Raw genomic sequence first — 24,452 nt, forward strand, 5'->3', positions numbered from 1 at the left:
TTTTTATTGTTGAAAATGTGTATTTAGTTTATCAAACAACTACATTGGTCAATTTGAAAAATGAATATATTATAATATTAATACCGTATAAATTTATATGTTATAGTTTATTAATTTAAATGCAATGAAAAGTTTATTATTAATAATACTAAATTTCATTGTAAAAATTAAAATTAATTATTTATGTTTATTTTTGTTAAGTTTTGAAACAAAAAACTGTTTTTTAATCTTCCGATGGAAACCGATCTCCCCTCCAATACAAATGGGTAAAATCCGGAAGCGGAATGACGTCACAGAGGCAGTGTGCATCTGTGTCGTCGAGAACATGCCGGTTAACGAGACTCCTAATAACTTGAAGACATCAAAACACAAATCAAAAACAAAGAAAATAAATAACGAAAAGGAAGTTAAGACACCAGTACAAGTTAGTGAGAATAAGGTAATGTATTTATACTGTTATAAGCTGATAATAGAGAGATAGATTATATTGTACATAAGCCTAATGCATTCAATGTTGTTTACAATCTCAATTATGCTTTTTTAGTATTGTAATTGACATCTAAATGATTAATTTGATTGAAAATATCTGATGCAATTTCAAAAATTGCAAATGTTAGGTTATTCTTGCTATCACATGTCTATATCACACACAAACATCTATAAGAGTATTTACTTTAAACATCTTGCATGTAGTTATCATGAATTGCCATGTATTATATCATTAATCACATAACTAATATATTTTTTATAGAAAATATATCTACTCCACGCCAAAACTTATATAATTAGAATGGATACTGTCTTTTGGAATTATAATTATTTTTACATTAATAAAAATAGTTAAGCGAGTACTTTCATATACTAAATAGAACATGTTAATAATATGTTGTAATTAGCTTGAGGAAGATGTTAATATAATGTCGAAAGTACTTGCTTAACTATTTATTAATATAAAAGTAATTATTCTTTACTTCAAACTGGGTGCATAAGTAGACACTGGGCATCTTTGACATCATTCTGTATTCAGGAATATCTCACACCAATATATATTTACGACAGATGCCCCTCTTCTGTTGGCTTTTTCTTTAAGACATTTAGTAAAGAGGTGCTGACTAATACACGTCATTTTTTAAAATATATATATATTTACAGTTAAAATTTCTTGACAGTGCACTGAACAGTGCTTAGCTTTTACTGGTGATGATGGTTTTATAATGCCAAAAGACAGTATCCTTTATAATTGACAATATTTTATCACTCATAAATTACATTAATTTTTTTATATATTACAAATATAATAATACAGTAGAGCTTCGAAAACTTGGCCTAATGTGGACCGAAGGGTGGCCGAGTTTGTGAAAATGCCGGGTTATTGGGAATGGGGTTAAAAAAGGATAAGTATGCGTGTTTCCTCAGAAAATATTGTACTGAACGTGTATGTATTGTTTGCTTGAGAATACAACAGAGAATAAACTGCCCAAATACCCTTAAACAAAGGAAAAGTACGTCCTTTATGAAGGCATAGAGCCTTTACTACATGAAAATGAAAATTAATGAATACACTGTGTACAGTAATTTACCTGATAAGACAGACCTCAGAAAAATACTTTATGAGAGCTTTTATACTTTTATAAAGCTGTCTATAATGAAAATTAATTAACTAAGGATTTTTTTGCCCTGCCAGGGTGTGGCCGAGTTATCCGGAGTGCTGGGTTATCGAGTGCCGAGTTTTCGAGGCTCTACTGTAATAATAATAATAAATTTTGTAATTATTTCATTGTAAATGTATCACATTTTAATAAAACTTAATTTTTTTTTTTTATTAAACTTCCAAAATCTCAAGTTGTAATATTGTTATGTTTATTAATTAATTTTAATATATATGCTTTTCTTTTAAGCTGATGCAAAATTGATGAGAAAATTAGTGATAGTAAAATAACCTACTGATTTATGGATATTTATGTAAATGATAATGAAATATTTATTATATAAAATCTGCTAACTTTAAATTTTTTTGTAGAGAAATTTCATAACTCAAAAAATCTGTTAGGTTTCGGAAAATATTTGATTTAATAGTTATTTTTCAACTAAAAAATAGTTTTTAATTACTGATATGTTTAATCCAAGATTCAATAGATACTATTTAAAATAAAAGAAATTAATATTCAGGAATATATTATTTTCAGAAACATCATCTTGTACTGTTTAAGTATATATATTTCATAAATTATATTAAAATGGAAGAAGAGTTGCAAAATAAAAAATTTCAAAAGAATGATTCAAGTATGAAATAACATATTTGAATATTATTTGTAATCATTCTTTTGTTAATTTTAAAATTCTGTGATTATTCTCTTGCTTTAATGGAGTTTATGAATATTTAAATTATACTTTGAAAATGGATAAATGTATTTGAAAATGTTAGATTAGTGGATAAAATTTTTTATACTTGATAAAGTTCTTGCTGATTCTTAATAAAAAATAAGGAGGAATGGTAAGTTTAACTTGCTTGAAATACAACTTTTACAAATTACTTTTTTAATATAATTTGATATGTATATTTGCTAATATACAAAACAAAATTACATATGATTTATTTTAAAAAATTAATATGGTATATATTTTTATTGTTGAAAATGTGTATTTAGTTTATCAAACAACTACTAATTGAACTGATGTCACTAGAGAAAAATTTAAATTTTAAAATTTGTTGGTAAATTTTGGATAATCAATCACTTGTTATGGAAAGAATAAAAAGATAAATATCTTAAAGTAAAAATATTAATATGAATTCTGGTACAGTACAACAAAGGTTAAATCATAAAAATTTAACAAACATGAATCATAAGAAATATCAAAAAAAAAAAAAAAAAATTGTTTAATTGGTAGAAAGAAGCACTACTTTTTCATTATAAATCTACAATAAGCTGATGGAACTTTGAATTGAAAATAAAAAGAGATAATAGTAAAATTAATATTAAATAAATAATTTTTATATGAGTACTGTACTTTATTATAGCTGTTTTTTTGAAGGAAGTTACTTATTTTGCCTAGTTATATATTAATGGTAATAATGAGATAGCTCAATAGCATGTCTATAGAAGATTGCTGACAATCATTATGCAAAAACTTTGTAATTTCTGGAATTAGTACACATTGAAATCAATTTCAGTTAATCCATTTTTTGAATAATTGATGCTCTACTGTATCTTTTTTCTTCTAATGCATTTTGAAATTATCCTGTAACATCTAGTGAGTGCTAGTTCATAATATTTAATTCTATAATGATATATGCTATATCTAAAATTTAATTCCATTTAAAACCAAAAAAATTAGTAACATGATTCTTAATTATTAATTCTGAAGACGAAGATTTAGTGTTTGAATGTAAACATCTGCTTTTTAGTCCATAAAAATTTTATAGAATGTATTCAAAGTTCATTCCATTTCTGTGTAGAATATATTTTGTTCAAATATTGTTTAACTGAGGAAGCTTGAAACAGTAGGCAAAAGTATTTTTTAATATAAAAAGTTTAACATGATCTGTCTTATTATATTCATTCAAAATGTAAGAGTTTTGCTTTGGTTAATCAATAAATTTTAATAAGTCAGTTAAATTATTACCAATTCATATATCATTATTATTTTTTAAATTTCTCTTTTAACTCCTTTAACTCTATAATTGAAAAATGACAGCCTTTTCAAGAAGTCATAAAACTAGTTTTTTAGTGCATTTTCAAGGTTTTTCACTTTTATCCTCAAAATCTACATTGAAATAAAAAAAAAAAACAGCAATGGAAATTACAACTAAGCTAATCATATTTTATATAAAATAGCATACTGTTTATATCATAAAGCTGAAATTTTCGATAATCTTTCAAATTAAATTTGAAGCTAGTTCTGTACATTTTTAAATTCAATGATGTAAAACTTTAAAAAAAATAAAAGATTTTATGTGGAACTTTGTTGCTGTCATGCTATTACCAATAAATTGTTGACTTAGTTAAAAATTTTATTATTATTTCATTTGCCATCTCTTTGTTGGGCTGCAGTTTTCAAATTGCAGACCTCTACATTCTCATTGTTGTCTGTTTGTCTCTCTGTCTGTCCTTTGTTAACTTTTAGCTTATTTATTAGTTTTCCATTTTTTTTTTCTTATTACAATAACTTTTTTATTGAAATAAATGAATATTAAAATTAATTATAATGGAATTATAATTAATGATTTTGTGTTTATGTTGAAACTTTAAGAAAGAAAAAATACATTAAAACATTTAAAATAAGCTTTCTTTTATATCTGTTAAAAATTCATTTAAAAAGGAAAGAAAATGCTAAAATATACCAAAAATTGACAAATCAGAATATATAATACATCTGAATGATAAACAAATATTTATTCTTTTTGAACATGTATCATTTTATTATTTTGAAAAATGGAAATTTTATTAGTTCATTTTATTGCTAAATTATCATTTATGTATGATGTATTTATGATATATTTCATACTAGCAGATAAGCCCAACATTGCTTGGGCAAAAGTAACATTAGCGAAGATTAAGTTTATTACATTATAGTCAACCTTACCCATTTTCACAGAATGCAAGAATTGGGTCCTCCTGTTTCCAGACTAATTAGAGAATTTTTAGATGAGTCTAAAAATATGTTAGATTTCTCGCAAAAATGAAAAAAACTGCATCTACTTCTTGCACATCGCTTTCTCTTAACAAGTAACACTTCCATTGTTGATGGAAGTGTTAAGCCTTAATCCTGTCCCTCTCCTCTGTGGGGAGGAATTTCAAAAAATCCCTTCTTAGTGTGCGTTCTTGTGACGTACCCTAACTGTGTACCAAATTTCAACTTTCAAATCCTAACCGTTCAACATCCTGGAACATTCCGGAATGTTGTGGAATGCTCTCGAATATTCTGGACTGTTCTAGAAATTTCTAGAGGGCGAAACTTCCAGCCCTTATATCTTCAACAGCATACCCTTCAGGTAAAACGGGAACCTTTTTCATGGATGAGGGATAGAGGGCTACCACACCATATATCTCCCTTGATCGTACCGGGACTCAAGTGGCACACACATTGTACACTTACCTTTATAATATATATTGATTGATTATTTTATTTACTGTACATACTGTTTCACATAGTTTTTAATTTTTAAAATTTGTACTCTATATTGTTTGCACTAAATTTTATATTTTGCCTTTTTCAAATCTTAACTTATTTCAAAGTATCAAATAAACTAAGATACTAATATAACTCCTGTAAATTTCCCAAAACATTTTTTTATAGAATGAACAATTTTGGAGATTTCATTTAATTGTTGTTTCATCTGCAGTACATATATATTTATTGGCAATCATTAATAAAAATAAGCAGTTTTATAAAGTTTTTAAAAAATTTTGTTTTATACAAAAAAAGATATAAAATAGAAATACAAAATAATTTAAATGCTGTAGAAGCATTATGTTTTTAATATTTTTAATGGAGTTTAAACATAAATAAAATTAACTATAAATTTTTTTATTAATACAGTTGAACCCCCCCTATAACATGGTAGATACATTTTGGTTTTTATGAATCCATTTTCTAAGAGTCCAGCCAATCACAGCCTGGCACGTATGCAGTTTACGGACTACAGCTGTTTGAAAGGTTTCTTCCATAAAATTAATCGATTCTAGACTAATTCGACTCAACATTTCCAAAATACGTATAATTTTTTGGGAATAATCCATATAAACTATGCTATAGACAAAAAATTGTAGGATTACTTACTGAGTGTGCACTGTTCGATCATGTCATTGCTTAAGCTTGTTTTTGTCGTGGAGCTTGTCATCAAATGGTGCTCGCGTGCTTCCTGATAAATTATTTTTTTTTGAAAAATTCGCTGAACTTTGGAGACATCATTAATATAAATATAATTTTTATGGATGTTAAATAATAAATGGTTTTTAGTAGGTCCGCTGCTTGTTTAAACTCAACAGTTTGTACAATATCCTCTATTGGTCTAGATTTGACCAATCCTGTCATGACATGAGTTGGCTATGACGTTTTACTGAATTATAGGAGTTTTTTTAGCATGTTTGTACAAATACTGTCACAATTTTTTCGCCATGATATATGAATCTGAACTATAGGAACTCGTGTTATAGGGGGTCGACTGTATATGCATATATAATATTTTTATTTATATGTAACTAGGCTATTTACAAACATACTGTAAATCATGTTTATGAATAGTATGCATGTAAGAAAGTTAAATAAAATAAAATGTTATTAATAAATCTGAATAAAATATATTTATATTTTAAAGAAATTATGCAACTTACTATATACACAAACTTCTAGAATTGTTAGTATTAGATTTAGTTTTTCTTTTGTTTTTAAGTGTATCAAATATTTTGATTACTTACTTTATTTAATTTTTTAATGACTTTATTTATTATCATTGACTTTTTTTTATGTATTCCACTGAAAAAAGTACAACTTTTGTCTTGTGTTCATTCCATTTTTCATTTTTTTGTATTTCTTAAAATTTAAATAATTTTTATAATTTTTTATTTCTTAATTTTTGTTTTTATAAATTAAAATGTAAAAATGCATTTATTTTTAATTTTATATAATTGTTGTCTTTGTTTTTTTATGAATATTTGTTAAATTTTGCCAATTGCCATTTGGGACTTTTCCATTTACAGTATTTGTAAAAATAAATAAATAAATAAAAGTTTCATGGAATTATAAAAAAAATCCAGCAATAAGTTGCTTAACTTTCCCCAGCAGCATTTGGTGGCACCATCTGTTATGATATTTAAAAATCTTTTTTATATTTTTAACTATTATAAAATGGCAAAAAGCTTCATTTTGAGGGTAGGGATGGGTTTATAAATAATGAGTAAAATCATCATTAAGTCTGACCCTACTGAACACACGTCTTCCATTATATTCCACCCCCTTGAACATTAACCAGCAAAATTTTATAGCATCAAGCCCCTAATAAGCAAACCTACCTGCAAAATTTCAGAAATTTTTGACAATAAGCACAGGAGTTATTAAGCTTCAAAGAGGTGAACCAAATTGTACTCCCCCACACACACACTAACATAGATACATATAGAAATTACCCCAAATTTTTTTTGCATTTCTCAATGTTTCAAGGTTCCTTGTGTTAAAAAATGTAAAAGTCTTGGACGGTCAATTTTGATCGATTGCCATACTTTCCCTGTTTTATATATAACAGCTGGGAAAGTAAAAATGATATAACTTGTAATAGACAGATTCTCATTCAAAATTTTTATTTTAAAATTAGAAGAAAGATAATTTTGAAAAAAAAAAAAATATATATGCATGAAATGAAAATCTAAGTCAGTACTGAGTCACGAACAAAACCATATAATAAGGATATAATTCACCATTTAAAATTTTCATTTTTACAATTGATAGATGAAATTTATTAAATTATTAAACTCAAAAATTTGAATGAAAATGCATTTAATATTGCATAAAAATCTTTTTATTGTGAATTTTACTTTAATAAGTTTTAAATTGAAAGTTTTTTTATAATTTTAAAAATTATTTTATATTAAACATTAAAATGTTTTTCTTACATCAACATTTAGTATTTCTTAAAAGATTTTTTTCATGGAGTAAAACTTGTTTTTTTTTTTGTTTTTAAAGTAAAAAAAGACCATGAAAAGACCAATAGTTAGATATGATATTTATTTTTGAGGAAAATTGTTTAGTAAATAGAAATATATGATCAAATTCATTAAATATTCTGATTTAGATATTTTGGTTCTTCTGTTAAGATTAGATTCAAGAAAATAGTTCTGATTATTATGAAGTTTCTATAACATGAAATTGAAAATAATATCTGCTTATAAAGTCACTGATAGATGATCAACTGATTTAATATGCATGTTTTTCCACAAATTCATAAAGAATAGATAATATGCAAAGAAATTGCTTATCAATATTGTAATAATTAAACAATTGATGTACAGTACACAGAAAACTTTTTGTTGTTAGAAATGTATATACTTATATTTAATTAGCAAATATATGTAATAACTTTTCTGATATCTCTTTATGTTGTGCAAAAATTGGCATAACTCATAAACATAACATCAGTACAGATGCAGATAGTTTTAATGTTTTAGTATATACTAATTATAGTAGTCATGTTTAAATCCAAGTAAATAAAATACAGCATCTTACTTAGAAAATAAAGTAAAAGTTATACAACTTTTTCCTGTTAAAACAATTTTTACTTTTATTGTCATCAAACTTTTAATATTCACAAAACTCTTCTCATTAAATGTGATTTTTGCAGAACCTCATGCTAAAAGTGATTTTTATGTAGGAAAAAATTAGACAGACAACATTGTAAAATATAATCTTTATTTTTAATGTTTTCATTTCTGAGCAGTAAAATCTTATTGCAATGTTTTCTGTAGAATTTACTGCAATATATTGAAGAAATTAACTCAGAAACTTTTTATTGACAAAATGCTTAAATTATAAAAATAACAATTTTATTATAGTGCATTCAGAATTCATGAAAATAACTGAAGTATCAGGAATTTGCAGATATATTTATAGATGCTGGAAGCATGTTTAACTTATGACAAAATGAATGTAATGCTTTGCTATATAAATTTTAGAAACACTGTAAATATTAGTTATTTTATTATAAAGTTATTAAAATTTTGTTAGATTCTAATTTAAAATTCTGTGTAAAGTTGGTATGATAAACTTTAAATTCAGTATATGAAGTAAAAAGTTTTATTTCTGTTGAAATCAGATATTTTGATAACATCAAAAAAAAAAAAAATGTCAGGTTTGTATTTTACTTGTCTTAGATTTATTTGCTGTTAAGCATTTTCAAGAGATTTATCTTTCATCTTCGTTATCTATCATATTAGAACATTCCACTAAATTAAAAATATAAACATAAATAACAAATATTTTAAATATGAAAATTTAACCACCAAAAAAACTTTTAAAATTATATTTTACTGAAAACAGTCAAATACAGTATAATTTAAAAGATATTTGTAATTGTATTCATCATTTTTTAGAAATATAACTTGTATATTTAAAGAAAGCTGCTTTATAAATATACTATTTTGCTATTGGTAGATAAAATATTTTTCTAGTTTTACATTTCAACTGAATGAATTCTTTATTATGGAGTGCACTTTCAACGCAAATAATAATGATGTTACTTTAGTTTTCTGTTGTATTTTTATGATAGGAATTATATTTTAATTTATATATTATTGAGAACTCTAATATGTTAGTTTTTATTTCTATAAGTAATAAATAAATATTATATTATAAGGAATGAGCAATTATTTATTGTGATATTGCCACAATGCCAGGCTGCAATTTTTAATCATATTTTAATTTATATTTAATTTAAAATATATGCTCTCCATCTCAAATTAGTAGCGACTTGCTCCTGTACATCATACTTCTCTAACAATAGAGTTGTGCCAGTCATCTGTCTAATACCTTTCAGGGGAGAATTTTTGAAATGAAATAACATGGCTTCTGCTTTACATTGGATGTTTATATTTAGTTAATCTGTGTCATCTGATCCTAAGGTTTCCATATCTGGTCTTAGTCTTTCATACATCATACTCCATTCTCAAGATTAAGGAAAGACGGATGGATGGACAGATGACAGTGGGAAGTTATAGGTCTACAATTTGTTNTAAAATGTTTTTCTTACATCAACATTTAGTATTTCTTAAAAGATTTTTTTCATGGAGTAAAACTTGTTTTTTTTTTGTTTTTAAAGTAAAAAAAGACCATGAAAAGACCAATAGTTAGATATGATATTTATTTTTGAGGAAAATTGTTTAGTAAATAGAAATATATGATCAAATTTATTAAATATTCTGATTTAGATATTTTGGTTCTTCTGTTAAGATTAGATTCAAGAAAATAGTTCTGATTATTATGAAGTTTCTATAACATGAAATTGAAAATAATATCTGCTTATAAAGTCACTGATAGATGATCAACTGATTTAATATGCATGTTTTTCCACAAATTCATAAAGAATAGATAATATGCAAAGAAATTGCTTATCAATATTGTAATAATTAAACAATTGATGTACAGTACACAGAAAACTTTTTGTTGTTAGAAATGTATATACTTATATTTAATTAGCAAATATATGTAATAACTTTTCTGATATCTCTTTATGTTGTGCAAAAATTGGCATAACTCATAAACATAACATCAGTACAGATGCAGATAGTTTTAATGTTTTAGTATATACTAATTATAGTAGTCATGTTTAAATCCAAGTAAATAAAATACAGCATCTTACTTAGAAAATAAAGTAAAAGTTATACAACTTTTTCCTGTTAAAACAATTTTTACTTTTATTGTCATCAAACTTTTAATATTCACAAAACTCTTCTCATTAAATGTGATTTTTGCAGAACCTCATGCTAAAAGTGATTTTTATGTAGGAAAAAATTAGACAGACAACATTGTAAAATATAATCTTTATTTTTAATGTTTTCATTTCTGAGCAGTAAAATCTTATTGCAATGTTTTCTGTAGAATTTACTGCAATATATTGAAGAAATTAACTCAGAAACTTTTTATTGACAAAATGCTTAAATTATAAAAATAACAATTTTATTATAGTGCATTCAGAATTCATGAAAATAACTGAAGTATCAGGAATTTGCAGATATATTTATAGATGCTGGAAGCATGTTTAACTTATGACAAAATGAATGTAATGCTTTGCTATATAAATTTTAGAAACACTGTAAATATTAGTTATTTTATTATAAAGTTATTAAAATTTTGTTAGATTCTAATTTAAAATTCTGTGTAAAGTTGGTATGATAAACTTTAAATTCAGTATATGAAGTAAAAAGTTTTATTTCTGTTGAAATCAGATATTTTGATAACATCAAAAAAAAAAAAAATGTCAGGTTTGTATTTTACTTGTCTTAGATTTATTTGCTGTTAAGCATTTTCAAGAGATTTATCTTTCATCTTCGTTATCTATCATATTAGAACATTCCACTAAATTAAAAATATAAACATAAATAACAAATATTTTAAATATGAAAATTTAACCACCAAAAAAACTTTTAAAATTATATTTTACTGAAAACAGTCAAATACAGTATAATTTAAAAGATATTTGTAATTGTATTCATCATTTTTTAGAAATATAACTTGTATATTTAAAGAAAGCTGCTTTATAAATATACTATTTTGCTATTGGTAGATAAAATATTTTTCTAGTTTTACATTTCAACTGAATGAATTCTTTATTATGGAGTGCACTTTCAACGCAAATAATAATGATGTTACTTTAGTTTTCTGTTGTATTTTTATGATAGGAATTATATTTTAATNCTAATGGAGAATCTTTTGAGTAATCTGTTAATAAAATAAGTTTTAAAACATTACAAGTTATACTGCAGTTAGATATTTAACTAAATCTGTTCTCATTGAGAATAGAAAATATCTTTTCTTACCAAATTTTTGATGTTTTATATTACTTTTATAGTACTGTAATTAATTTTATTTAAAAAAAATGAATTTTAGCTAATGGAGAATCTTTTGAGTAATCTGTTAATAATGTACGTTTGTTATTGAATATAAAATTGACAGCTTTAATAAATATAGCATACTTCATGGAAGAGTTTTCAAAGTTTATTTTTTATATTATTTTCTAATGGTTTTCTTCTAGATGCTATTATTATATTTGAGTTGAAATGTAATATAAAAAGTAATTAGCTTTTAAGTAATCAGCTTTTAAGTATTAAGTAAGAAATTAAAACTAATTTTTTGATCAGTTGTAACTGGATTTTTTTGAGTGACCAGAGAGACCTCACAGGCATGTAGAATCGGCTTATAGAGGATATTACACACAATTTTTATTATTATAATTTTTTGAAGTTCTGTTTAGTTGATTCTATTTCTTGTATGTGAAAAATTGTTTCTTCATATTGTTCTAGTGTAAAATATGATAATTAAACTTGCCTACAACAAGCAATTATTTATTGTGATATTGTCACAATACTGGGCTGCAATTTTTAATCATAATTTTAAGTTATTTAATTTAAAATATATGCTCTCCTCTTGAAATTAGTACTGTAGTGTCTTGCCCCTGTATAGCATACTTTTCTGTTAGCAATGGAGTTGTATCAGTCATCTATTAACTGCTTTCAGGAGAAAAATTTTGAATTGAAATAATGTGACTTCTGGTTTGCATAAAAAGTTTGTATATAGTTAATCAGGACCGCCTGCTCCAAAGGTTTCCGTATTTGGTCTAGGATTTCATCTATCTAACTCTGTTTTTGAGATTAACGAGGCAGACAGACGATAGTGGGAATCTATAGGTCTACAGTTTTTTTCAAATTGCAGCCCAATTGTTTGTAAAGTTATGAAAAAGTAAAAATCATTTCAATTAGAGATGGTTTTAATGTAAAATTTAAATGTGTCATGTACAGAATGTGACTTATGGAACAATAATAATATATTACATATTCTGATATGAAGATAATAATTTATAAAATTATGTCAAAACTGATTTTTAATATTGAAATATTTGAGATTCATGTAATGAGACACTTTCTAATGTATAGAAATATCAGTATTAAAGATTATGATTTATATCCAGTTATATTGATATTCATTAGTGTTCTTTTCAAGATAGTTTTAGCTAGTTATCAATCAGCTAAACATTCTTCCAATTAGTTAAAAATATATTTTATTTATTCATTGCTTTTTAAAGACAGCCAAATAAATATATATATTCAGCTATCTTTATATTAGAATATGTATATAAAAACTCAATATGAAACTCAATAGAATATGAAAGTATATATATGCTATTGAGTTTTGTAACATGTGCATTTTGTTGTCATTAACTACTATAGTTTATAAGGAAATTTGCAGTAGCAGCTAGCTAACATTAGACTACAGGTTGATCATTTAAATTTTTTTCCAGGGAGAAGGCTGTATTTAATTTTTATTCTCATAATAATGTAAAAAGTAATCTTTTTGTATGTTTAATATTATTAATTGTTCTGCAAATTAAAATGTTTTAGTGCAGCATTATTATAATAGTAATAATGTCTCAAAGTGCAGATTGAAATATTTTTATATTGATATTTTGATCATACTCTTTCATGAAATTAAAATTATCAATTAAACAGGTAAACTTGAATTTGAAAAAATTAATATACTCTAGTTATTGATGTAATTTGTTATATTACATCTTTCTATTCTACACAGAACTTTATAATAATGCTTTAATGTACAAAGTGCATTATATTTTTGTAATTTCAGTTTCATAACTGCAATTTAGCTATGGAATAAAAATATTCTATGGCAAATATAAAAATAATAATACAGTAAATTCTATATAATGGAAATGTTTTGGAGTAAAGTATTTACATTATAAAACAATCTTTGTTTAATAGAGACTTTACCTTAACATCCTTAAAAATGAAAATTTGATTGTTTCCTCATTTTATCTATAACATAGCCAACAACAAAATGCAAAATTACGATATAAAGAGATTAATTAAAAATGAGTAATCTATTGTTAATTACAGTAATTTTATTTACAAAGAAGAGTATTTTATTAAAGAAAATAAACTGTGTTGTACTTCGGCATAGACTAACACTTTAATGAATAGAGATTCTCTTATAGAGTGAAATAGTTGCGATTTCTATTTGCTTTGTTCTCACTTCTTAACTGTTTTCGTTTTAAGATTTCTTTCAGTTTCCTCAATTAGTTCTTGCAGTGTATTGGGTCAATGTTTCAAGCCTTCATGAATGAAAAAAATCTCTCTTTAAATGCAAGTAAAGAGCTAGAAAATGACTGAATTGGATTTTCTCCTTCTGTTCTTGCTCTTCTATTGTTACTTCAACATCATCATCTTTATGGCATTGTGAATTTTTGCTAAAACTATCTGAGCTTTTTTTTTTTCTTTCTTTCAGTTTTGATGATTTGATCAAAAGAATACAATCTTTGGCATTTGTTTGTTTCTGCTACTTCTAAAATGTTTTGAAGTTTCTGTTGGACGAAAGATTATTGTCTTCCTCAGTAATCAAAAAACTCGTTAATCCAACCATTTCAAAGAGTTTTAAAACAAGATTTTTCCACTTGCTAGAGTGATGCTATCAGTTTTTAAATAGCATTGAATACTGAATTCATTTTAGATGTTTCCTAAGTGTTATTCCAGTGCCACATTCAGCAGAAATTACCAAGATGCCTGAATTATTAACCATTGATAATGAGTTTAACAATATGTATAAGCCCATTTAAGGGATGCAAAATTGAGTTAGTTTTGCTTGGAAAAACACATCAATTTAATGTTTATAAATGTGATATTGAGGATGGCTTGTGGCATTTTCTAAAAACAAAAGATAATTTTTGTTTTCCTTTTGCATTTTCCTACTGAAAAGTTATGTAGCAAGATCTCTAATATTGTGACATTATTGTATCACTAACAACTTCTTTGTATTAATTTTTTGAAAACACCTGGGTGATTTTGATTTTCTTATGACCAATGGTTTCTTGAATTCTCTGTTCATATTCCAATGTAGAAAATATATGTATGTCTTTGGATATTTTTCCTCCAAAACAATTTTCTTGTCTTAGTGCAAGGAATTTACTTGGTAACATTTTGTAAAATAGTACTGTATAATTGCAGTTTATATTAGAAACAATTTTCTCCAGTTTTTCTTTTCAAGTTTTCACATTTTAGGTTGCAGTTAAATAATATACAAACCATGACATATCGTTTTTCTGTTCCCGAGGAAGGCCATTTAAACTGGCCAAAAACATTTGGAAAAGTGAATAAAAAGGCTGCATTTTTAAAGGTTTTTGTATCACATTTCAGGATTAACATTTCTAACTTCTCTATAAATTTGTAAAAAGAATCACATGGCTGATTTCTGAATTTTTCTAGTTATCCATTAAAAGTCTTGAAATCTCAAACCTTTGATATTCTTACTATAGTAATGAGTTTATAAAAGATTTTTTTGAGCCACTCATTGATGATGTCTCAGGCAATTTCACATTTTGCCCATAGGATAACCTACTGATCTGTGTGTGTGTATTTTCTTAATTATTTGTAATACATAAATTAATAATGTAGAACAATAACAATGATTAATAATTAAATAATAATTTATATTTAATTATAAGTACAGTACTTAATTTTGTACAGACTGTAAAATATAGTAACAATATTTAAAAGTAAAATAGAAAATTAGTTACAAATTAAGAATTTGTAAGTTATTTTAAATAAATATTATTTAAATTTATGTAAATTAGAACTTTAGTAACAAATAAATGTTAAAAATGACTACTCATATAATAATTAATAAATAAAAATGAAAGATAAGTGAAGAATTTAGAATTACAGTAGAGCATCGATTATCCAACTCAATTGGGGACTGGGGTTGGTCGGATAATTGAAAAGTCGGATAACCGAAAAGTGTGAAAAAATCCATTATTAGTGTAAGTACAGGTAACCCCCGTATAACACGGGAGTTACGTTCCAGAAAATTGCCGTGTTATACGAAACAAAGAACTAGTGCGAAAAGGGGGGATAGGTTCCAAAAATTTAAAAAAACATGCTGTTAAATCCTTATTTAAATCGAATTTAGTATTCATTGTTTTCATAGGTAAAATACTTATTTATTATTTAAATAAATATTTTACCAGAGGATTATTCATTTTATATGATGATCTCAGCATGAGCATCATCAACTGGTAACAGTTTCTGGGTGCGTTCGTTAATAGCAGTCGCTCTGCAACGGGAGTGCGCTGCTATTTGTAGGCATTTAGGAATGACAGTGAAAGAAAGATGGCGGCGCCCGCACTATCGATAGTATCATGTGAAGGAATCTATAATTCTAAAATGAGCTTTTAGAGGCAAAAGAAGGGTCCCAATTGTAAAATTTAATCATTAAATGATTTATTTGTTGAAAGAGCATTCAAAGCAGCCAAGAAAACAATTAGAATGCTTGCGTGGAGTTTTGTGGAGGTATAAAAGAACACACCCTTTATTACATTTTATGTTATACGAGGGTTTTACCCAATTCCCGAACTGTGTTAGAGTGAACCCGTGCTATAAAAGCACCGTGTTATACGGGGGATGTTCCCAATTCTTGAACCATGTTAGAGTGAATCCGTGCTATAGAAGTGCCGTGTTATATGGGGGATGTTCCCAATTCTCGAACCGTGTTAGAGTGAATCCGTGTTATACGGGGGTTACCTGTATATTAATATATCCCATGTAATTAGTGTAATAGTATATCGCTATTAACCTACTTTGTGTTGAATTCTCCTTTGTGTTAAGCCTAACAAAAAGTTTTTTAAATAATAATCGTCAGTATTGTATCATTAAAAATTATTTTAAAATTATTTTATTGCTCACAAAACAAACAACCACTCATAATTAAAAAATTAAGCCTCGTTTAAATACTTGCCTCCCTTTCATGGTCAATCCAGTGTTGCCAGCTAAAACATGTAAAAGTAGTATTAAAGTAGCCAAGACATAGCAAGATATTGTAGCGCCACATCACTAGTGGACGTTTGAATTTGCCGACTAGAACGCGGTCGGTTAACCAAGGTGACGGTTAATCGGAGGTCGGATAATCGATGCTCTACTGTAATTCAATTAATTCTGACTTTATTTCTCTGTGCAATTTTTTCTCCTGATTTTTATTCTAGATTTTCTCATAATTGGAGTTTTAAGTTGTGTTACTTTTAGAAAAAAGATTTGATAAGTAAAAGATAAAGAGAAAAAGATTTGATAAATAAATATAAATGGGTAACATTGACATACACTTAAATTAGTAATTTTTTTATTTTCATAATTATACATTATTATAAATTATTATTGATTATATTTAATAAAATTTTCTTCTATAACAGCAAAGAACATATGCTGTTACAAATTCTTCAATAATTTCTTCAAAATTAATTTGTCAAAAAAGTTTTCTTCCAGATACAATACAATAATGAAAATGTCAATTTGTATTTGAATCACTGTTTGAAGATTTTTCAGTTTCTTCAAGCAAGAAAACAAGCATTTAGGTGTGTAGTTTGTCATCATTAAAATTAGAAAAATGCCTAATTCAATTTCAATATTATAATACACATTGTACTGTATTTATAAGTTACTATGCATTCATACCAGTTAGTATGAGGAAAATTTTTCTGTATCTTTCAATTTAGTATACATGTAGGAATGAAATTGTTGAAGTTCTTCAAGTCCTCATATCTAAATCATCAGATGTGAAGTACTAATTTTTCAGATTCTTTTGTGTATTGTTCATTAGATAATTCAAATAATTCATTAAATTCAAATTGTTGAAGAAAAAAAAACTATTTAATTTTTTATACACTTCTGTTGAAAAAGTTCAAGCATATCAATTATAGCATAATAAGTAGTTATACAAAATTTACTTCTTCTATTAAAAAAATCTATTAAATGATATTTCTGGTGCACTCCATCATTCATTTTTTTTTTCATTGTGGTTTTGAACTACTCTATATTGATAATTAGCAAACAAACAAATTAATAATTAATATCAGGCAAAACACATATATGTTTTCAAATTTTCTAAAATAATCTCTTAAAGTACATAAATAGTTTACTACTGAGTTGTAGATATCTGCATGCTTTCAAATTTATTTTTTGGATCTTGAAAGCTTGATTTATCTGTTGAAAATTCTGCAATATTCATTTCACATAACAAACATTACAAATTATAAATCTACTGTCTTGTTGGCAATGTTTTATACTTCTTTTTGGTATCTTCTTTTTGTAATTGATGTTTATTTATACGTTTAAAGCATATCTTATCATTATGTAAGATTCTATTATTGCAAATATAAACATTTATTACCTGATTTTTGATTGAGGCCAAGCAATTATCAGATTATATTGAGTTATAATAGGGGAGGGTGGGGATGAAAGGGACAAAATTCATATTTTTATTTTTCACTGAAAAAGTTCACTTCTAATCAGTTTTATTTTTAGTGCAAAAGATTCATTAGACCTTTACTTTATTCTGACCATATTGTGAATTCATCCTATTATATTGGTAGTTGAACATTTTCATATTTTTAAAGACCTGTCCAGGTGTCCCTTTCATTCCCACATCTGGGTTGAAAGGGACACCCTCGGGGATGAAAGGGACTACCTGTGTTTTAATGTAAAACTTAGAATTAGTTATCTCAATGTTTTCAAATTTCATTATAACTGAAAAGTGATAGACTAGAGACTAAAATTTTTAAAAATTACAGTTTTAATAATATGAATCACAATTATTTTAAACAGTTAAAGATTATCAATATTTTTAAAACAAAGAATATCAAATCTTTTCAAACAAAGAATAATAACTAAAGAGTATCACAATCAGTAGGCTATCACATAATTAAACTGTCTTTCTTTGGTCAATAGAATGTTTTTCGCAATTTATCCCAGTTGATATGAGGTGAAATCGGTGGGAAATGTAATGTTTGCTTGCTCTTGCCGTTCCTCCTGCTTGGGATGGATGGGGTAGTTTTAAAACTATATTTTCCATGATGACATCACTGATATCATCCTCCTCAGGAAATATAAACTTGAAACATCCCAATATTTATTCATAAACTTGACTTTCAAGTCTTCATCACTCAGTTTCTTCAAAACTTTTCCCACAAAGTAAACAGAAGTTTTTTTGCAAATCTGACTAAAATGAAATCATTGGGCTGAACATGTTTGACAGTGTTTTTGATATCAGATCCCTCACTCGATGTTGCATCAGACGTTGAGGAAGAGCTGCTTTGAGATCTTTCATCTTCACTTTCAGTTTCTTCTGGAATATGTTGCAACAGCTGCTTTTTAGATTTTGTCCTCATTGATGATGCTTGCATTAAATACAATGTATCTCCTCTTCTGTAGTAAAAACTTTCCTGTTACCCACATGCAGTGAATACACTACATTGTCTTTTTTATATTTTGAAACGAGTTTAGCCAAATGCAATTTTGCATTTCCTTGGGCACTGGCTGTAGTCCTGATTGATGCTTCTTTTTCAACAACTTCAATTATTGCCCCTTGAATTACTTCTGGCGTCTCACGTTCTTTCTGTTTTTTTTTTTTTTAATACTTTCGAGGCAATTTTTTTCTATTAAAAAAATTTAGCATTAGAAACATGCCAAAAATGTCAATATGGGGTTGAAAGGGACATGTCCCATTCATTCCCTATTTTACTGTCCCTTTCAACCCCCAGGCCTCAAACAACCAAAGCTACAACTTAACTTTCTGACAGTGAAATAGAATTTAAAACTGATTAAATAAACACATTCTAGAGGTTTCAAAGTAATTATCCTGATTTAAGTACATTATCCAATGACTATGTTTGAGATTTTACCCCTAAATGTAAGAAATGAAAAAAACTTACTTTTGCATGCGTTTTCTGCTCATCCAGGCATTCCAAACACTTCTCACATTATAGTGATGCATAATGTGAGAAGGATGCATTTGTGATGGTTTGTTGAGGCACTGTGAGCACTAACTATTTTTGTTACTTATGCTAGTGTATGGAAGAAGAAGAAGGATTTCTTGAGTAGATTTAAGCAGAGAGAATATTATTTTGAGTATTTTTGTCTTGGTTAATAATATGATTCTTCTTTCAGTAATGGCTGTTGCTGTTTTTATTTTTGTCATGAAAGAAAAATCATTTCCAGGCAAAACTTGTGTTTTTGTTTCTTTTTATCCATGAAAAACCTTTTTTTACGAGTGTTATGTCACTATTAAATTCCACAAGTACTTTCGACCTCCACCGAGGTCTGCTTCAGGTGGTGACTGGCCTGGGAGATTCACAAAGCTATAATGGGGGGCAACTGCATCAACTACAGGGATGGGGAAACACTTGCACAGGCGTGGAAGTATTTATTCGAGGAGTTCGAGCAATGGCGGTCAGAGGGGTGAAACCCGACGCGCACAGTTATTTATTTACATCGTTGGCAACATTGTTATGACGGTCGGGTCGAAACACGGCCAGTCACCACCTGAAGCAGACCTCGGTGGAGGTCGAAAGTACTTGTGGAATTTAATAGTGACATAACACTCGTTACAAAGGTTTTTCGTGGGACACCACCTGAAGCAGACCTCGGTGGAGGTCGAAAGTACTTGTGGAATTTAATAGTGACATAACACTCGTAAAAAAAGGTTTTTCGTGGATTGTTAGTATTCAATGCAGTGTTAAGTTGTTGGAAGTCGTTTATCTTTTTATCCAGAAATAAAAACACAATTTGTTTTGTTGAAGGATCTAAAGCTTAGTGTTGTTTTGTTACAGACTTATCAAAATGTTTGAGATGACAGGAATAAACAAAACTTTATTTGGTATAAATTTTACAAAGATGCATTTTGAGTATCAAACCCCTCTTCAGTTTGATTCTTAGATTCACCTAATAATATAAATATACTAGGTTACAATATTGCTTAAGATTGTTTTACAAAAAGAAATTACTGCACAATTATATTTACATTTACCTGTGTTTTGTAGACATTTAGTTCTATTATTTAAAACATATTTGTATTTTTCTTAAACATAAATACATAAATTACAGTCTAAATACAGTTTTTGATTTACATGTTTATGAGAATATTTTCACTAATTTATTTAATAAACAACAAATAAGAACTCTTGGTAAGCTTTTTACAATAGGAGTTACATTATAAGCAATGATAGTTTTTCTTCATCATCATGTGTGTTTAACTTTGTTATGTTTTTGTCCTTCTTTTGAAGTGAGAGGAGGACAGCCATAAACAACCTATAGGGTGCACTGACATTATATAACTTGTTTGCAGATGTTTAGTTTTTAGTGTTTCTAGTGTTTAGATTCATTTACTGCATGAGGGAATTTTTTGTTTCAAGATGATCAAATATTTTGTTTTATATTGTTTTTTTCCATTTTTAAAATTTTTACTTTTTTAATAACAATTTCACATCCTATTTTTGAACACTATGTGAAAACAGAATGCAAAATCATTTTTATATGTTGTTTTATCATTTTCATAATTTTTGATAAACATAAAAATAGTTCAACTCAATCATATCACTATTTCTTCAGTCACTATCAGGTTATAAAGATGAAATTTAGACATTTTGAAAAAAACTTTATTGACGATTAACTCAATAATGATTACAGTTCAGTCTCAATCACATCTCATCACCTTTGCTGAAACTTTCAAACCTGTGAGCAGAGAATGATTGAGGTTTTTCTTTGAAGAAAATCTTGAACATTGTTCTCACATGGGTATTGTCATTGAACTGTATATTAGCAATATGGTTTCGTAGTGTATGAAATAGATGGTAGTCAGTTGGTGTCTATGCTGTAAGATGGATGAGACAAAATCTTTTAGTCTGGACTGGAGATTTTGCCTTACTGATTATCTTTAAGATTATCAGTCAGGCAAAACTTAAGATTATCTTTGCTCTGTGTTGCCTTATTATGAGGGTATCAGACTTTGTCAATTTTTGAGGACAATTTTTTTTTTTTGAGGACTCTGTCAATTTTATGGGAACACTTAAATTGTGCTAATTCTCTGTAATTAACCATGGATTATCATCTATAAGTTGCAGGAGAATGTCATCATTAATGGTGGAATCACTGCCTGGATAGGTTCATCTTGAAACAAGAAATCTCTGTTCTTAAATTTCTTGAACTAATTGTAGCAGGCCTGTCTGTTGACTGTGTCCTTGCCAAATGCTTTGCGGATGAGATCATGATCCTTCATTACATTGTGGCCAGTTTTGAAGTGATAGAGCAATAGCTTGTGAATGCATTCTTTGAAGTTTCATATTGTCAGACATTGTTGATCCATCTGTTTCCAATGAAATATGTGATGAAATGCTTTCTAGTTACTCTACCTATATACTTACATTGAATATTCTAGACATTTTTTTCCAGTCATTTCTAGAAAAAAAATGTAAATATCTAAATTTAACCTTTACAATCTGATAAATCTATCCAAAGCAAATTGAGACATTGATGGTTTAGAATTTAAATGTTGGCAAACAAAAACAATGTACTGATAATGCTAAACAATACTGTAATGCCTCTGCCTATTTCTTGGCTACGTAATTAAATTTTTAAGTAAGTTGTTACTAGAGGTTGATGTTAATTGCCATCTCCTATTCAATTTAATTATCAGAATTAATAATATTTAATAAATAATTTAGAATATTCTGAAGAAGAAGAGATTGGCCCAGAATGGGACTTGAACCCGCAACTCCTGCTTATTGTGCGAATGTGTTGCCAGTTATGTTACCAGGCCTCTGAGTGATTCTTTGCTTTCAGACTTATTTAATCTTAGATTTATGGTTACTCATGGGTTTATGGATTTATGGTTAGATTTATGGTTACCAACTGGGGACAACTCCTATGTCCACAACCTTATAATCATCCACCATGGCACTCAGCCAGCTATCACTTTAGCTACTGGCCCTTGCATGGTGTGTGTGTATATATATATATATATAAGGCTAAGATTAAATATGTCTGAAAGTGAAGAATCGCTTGGACGGCCAAGTAGCATAACTGGCAACATATCTGCATGGCAAACAGGAGTTGCGGTTTCAAGTTCCACTATGGGCTGATTCTTTTCTTCCAGAATACTCTAAATTATTTATTAAATATTAATTTATTCTGATTATTAAATTTAATTGAAGATGGCATCTAATGTCTACTTTTAGTAACAAATTATTTAAAAATTTAATTATGTTGTCAAAANGGGCTGATTCTTTTCTTCCAGAATACTCTAAATTATTTATTAAATATTAATTTATTCTGATTATTAAATTTAATTGAAGATGGCATCTAATGTCTACTTTTAGTAACAAATTATTTAAAAATTTAATTATGTTGTCAAAAAAATAGCCTGGTGCATTACGGCATCATTTAACATTACGTAAGAACATCAGATATTGAGATGTTTATATATGCAATATACTGATTTAGTTGATTGAGAATATAGTAGTCATTCTCTTGCATTTTTTTGTCATTAGCTTTATAGTCAAAAAATATATTTCATGTGCAGAACCATGTTTGTTTACGTAAGAGAAATTTTGAACATGAATTTTCAAATGGTCTAGTGCTGCAGCTCCCAAAGTGTGAGTTGCAACCACTTGGAGGTCACAAGAAGAGTTGTAAGGAGTTGTAAGAGGTTTAACACAATAAAATAAAAAAGCCATAATAATATACATTTATTTTGTATTTACAACAAATAATTAGAATGAAACACGTGCTTGTTCGGAAACTATCTTCTCAAATCTGGACTCTTTTGAAGTACACAAATCATTTTTAAGTTTAAGGCATTTTCATGCTTTTGTTTGATGGCAGTCATTCATGAGAAACTTTTTCTCAGAAGTTACAGATTGTAAATGGTATAATAATTGAGGAAAAAGGGGATATGAATAGGAAAGAAAAGACAAAATAGTAGGGTGTTATGAACAAAAATCTCATCCAAAAGGAATAACAGCTTCAAAAAATTTGGGAACCCTTGCTGTAATGTAGTGTTGACAATTACAATCTGGTTCTTGTTCTATTCAGTAAGTTATATTTTTAAAGCTAAAGTTATTCCACATGCCATGATCTGTCGTTCTGTTATTCACGGAATTAATAGGAGCAACATACTGAGATTTGAATGTATTTACATTTTCTGGGTCAGTGTCAAGTATCATTATCATTATATTCATTTGTTATATTTGATGCAAATTTAACAAAATTTTCGTCATCTTCATCATTATGGTTTCAATAGTACCAATAGAATGATCTGTAACTATGAGATTTAAGTTTTTAATTAAAATTTTTTTTCTGATTGTTTACTTTTTATAGGTGAAGTTAATTTTGATAAATTTTTCAGCATTTCACATTTTTCCCCTCCTGTTTCTTTTTCAGTTTTCTATTTTTATGTTTGATTTGATTGTTTGTTTCATTGTTACCTGAAATTAATATTGTTTGATTATAAAAATTTTATAATGTAAAATACAATAAACTAGATATATCTGATTTTGTAATATCAATTTAGTATAAAAAGGCACCAACACTTTCAAATTTTATAATAAAGTAAGAAACAAAAGTAGAATATTGATAGAAACTTGAAAAATGAACTTTATTATTGATATAAATTAAGAATTTTTAGGTGCAAGTGCAATCTTTTTGTAAGATTTTATACATCCTTGAATATTTAAAAAAAACATAAAAATTACCTTGCATAAGCATTGACTCAATCTTCTACTTTTGTTACAAACAATCAATGCTCTTATTTCTCTAAATATTGTCTGTGTGTATTTGTTTATTATGATACTCGCTTTTGAATTTGATGATTGTTTAACTGTGCTGCCTAGTAATGTCGATTTACTCTAATGATTGTCATTC

At 27.0% G+C, this 24,452-nt stretch overlaps 1 protein-coding gene across 1 annotated transcript in view; it reads left to right on the forward strand.

Moving 5' to 3' along the window:
- The first annotated feature begins 325 nt into the window (after positions 1–325).
- The window catches only part of LOC111630276, a 122,386-nt gene continuing 98,259 nt past the window's right edge, over positions 326–24,452 (forward strand). Inside the window, exons 1-2 of the mRNA XM_023374357.1 lie at positions 326–439; positions 17,025–17,113. Of these exons, the coding sequence (XP_023230125.1) occupies positions 326–439; positions 17,025–17,113 (203 nt within the window). The remainder of the gene's footprint in view (positions 440–17,024; positions 17,114–24,452) is intronic.

This window comes from Centruroides sculpturatus, unplaced genomic scaffold (genome assembly GCF_000671375.1).
Source record: "Centruroides sculpturatus isolate CEXI.00-Female unplaced genomic scaffold, Cexi_2.0 scaffold558, whole genome shotgun sequence".
Taxonomy (NCBI): Eukaryota; Metazoa; Arthropoda; class Arachnida; order Scorpiones; family Buthidae; genus Centruroides; species Centruroides sculpturatus.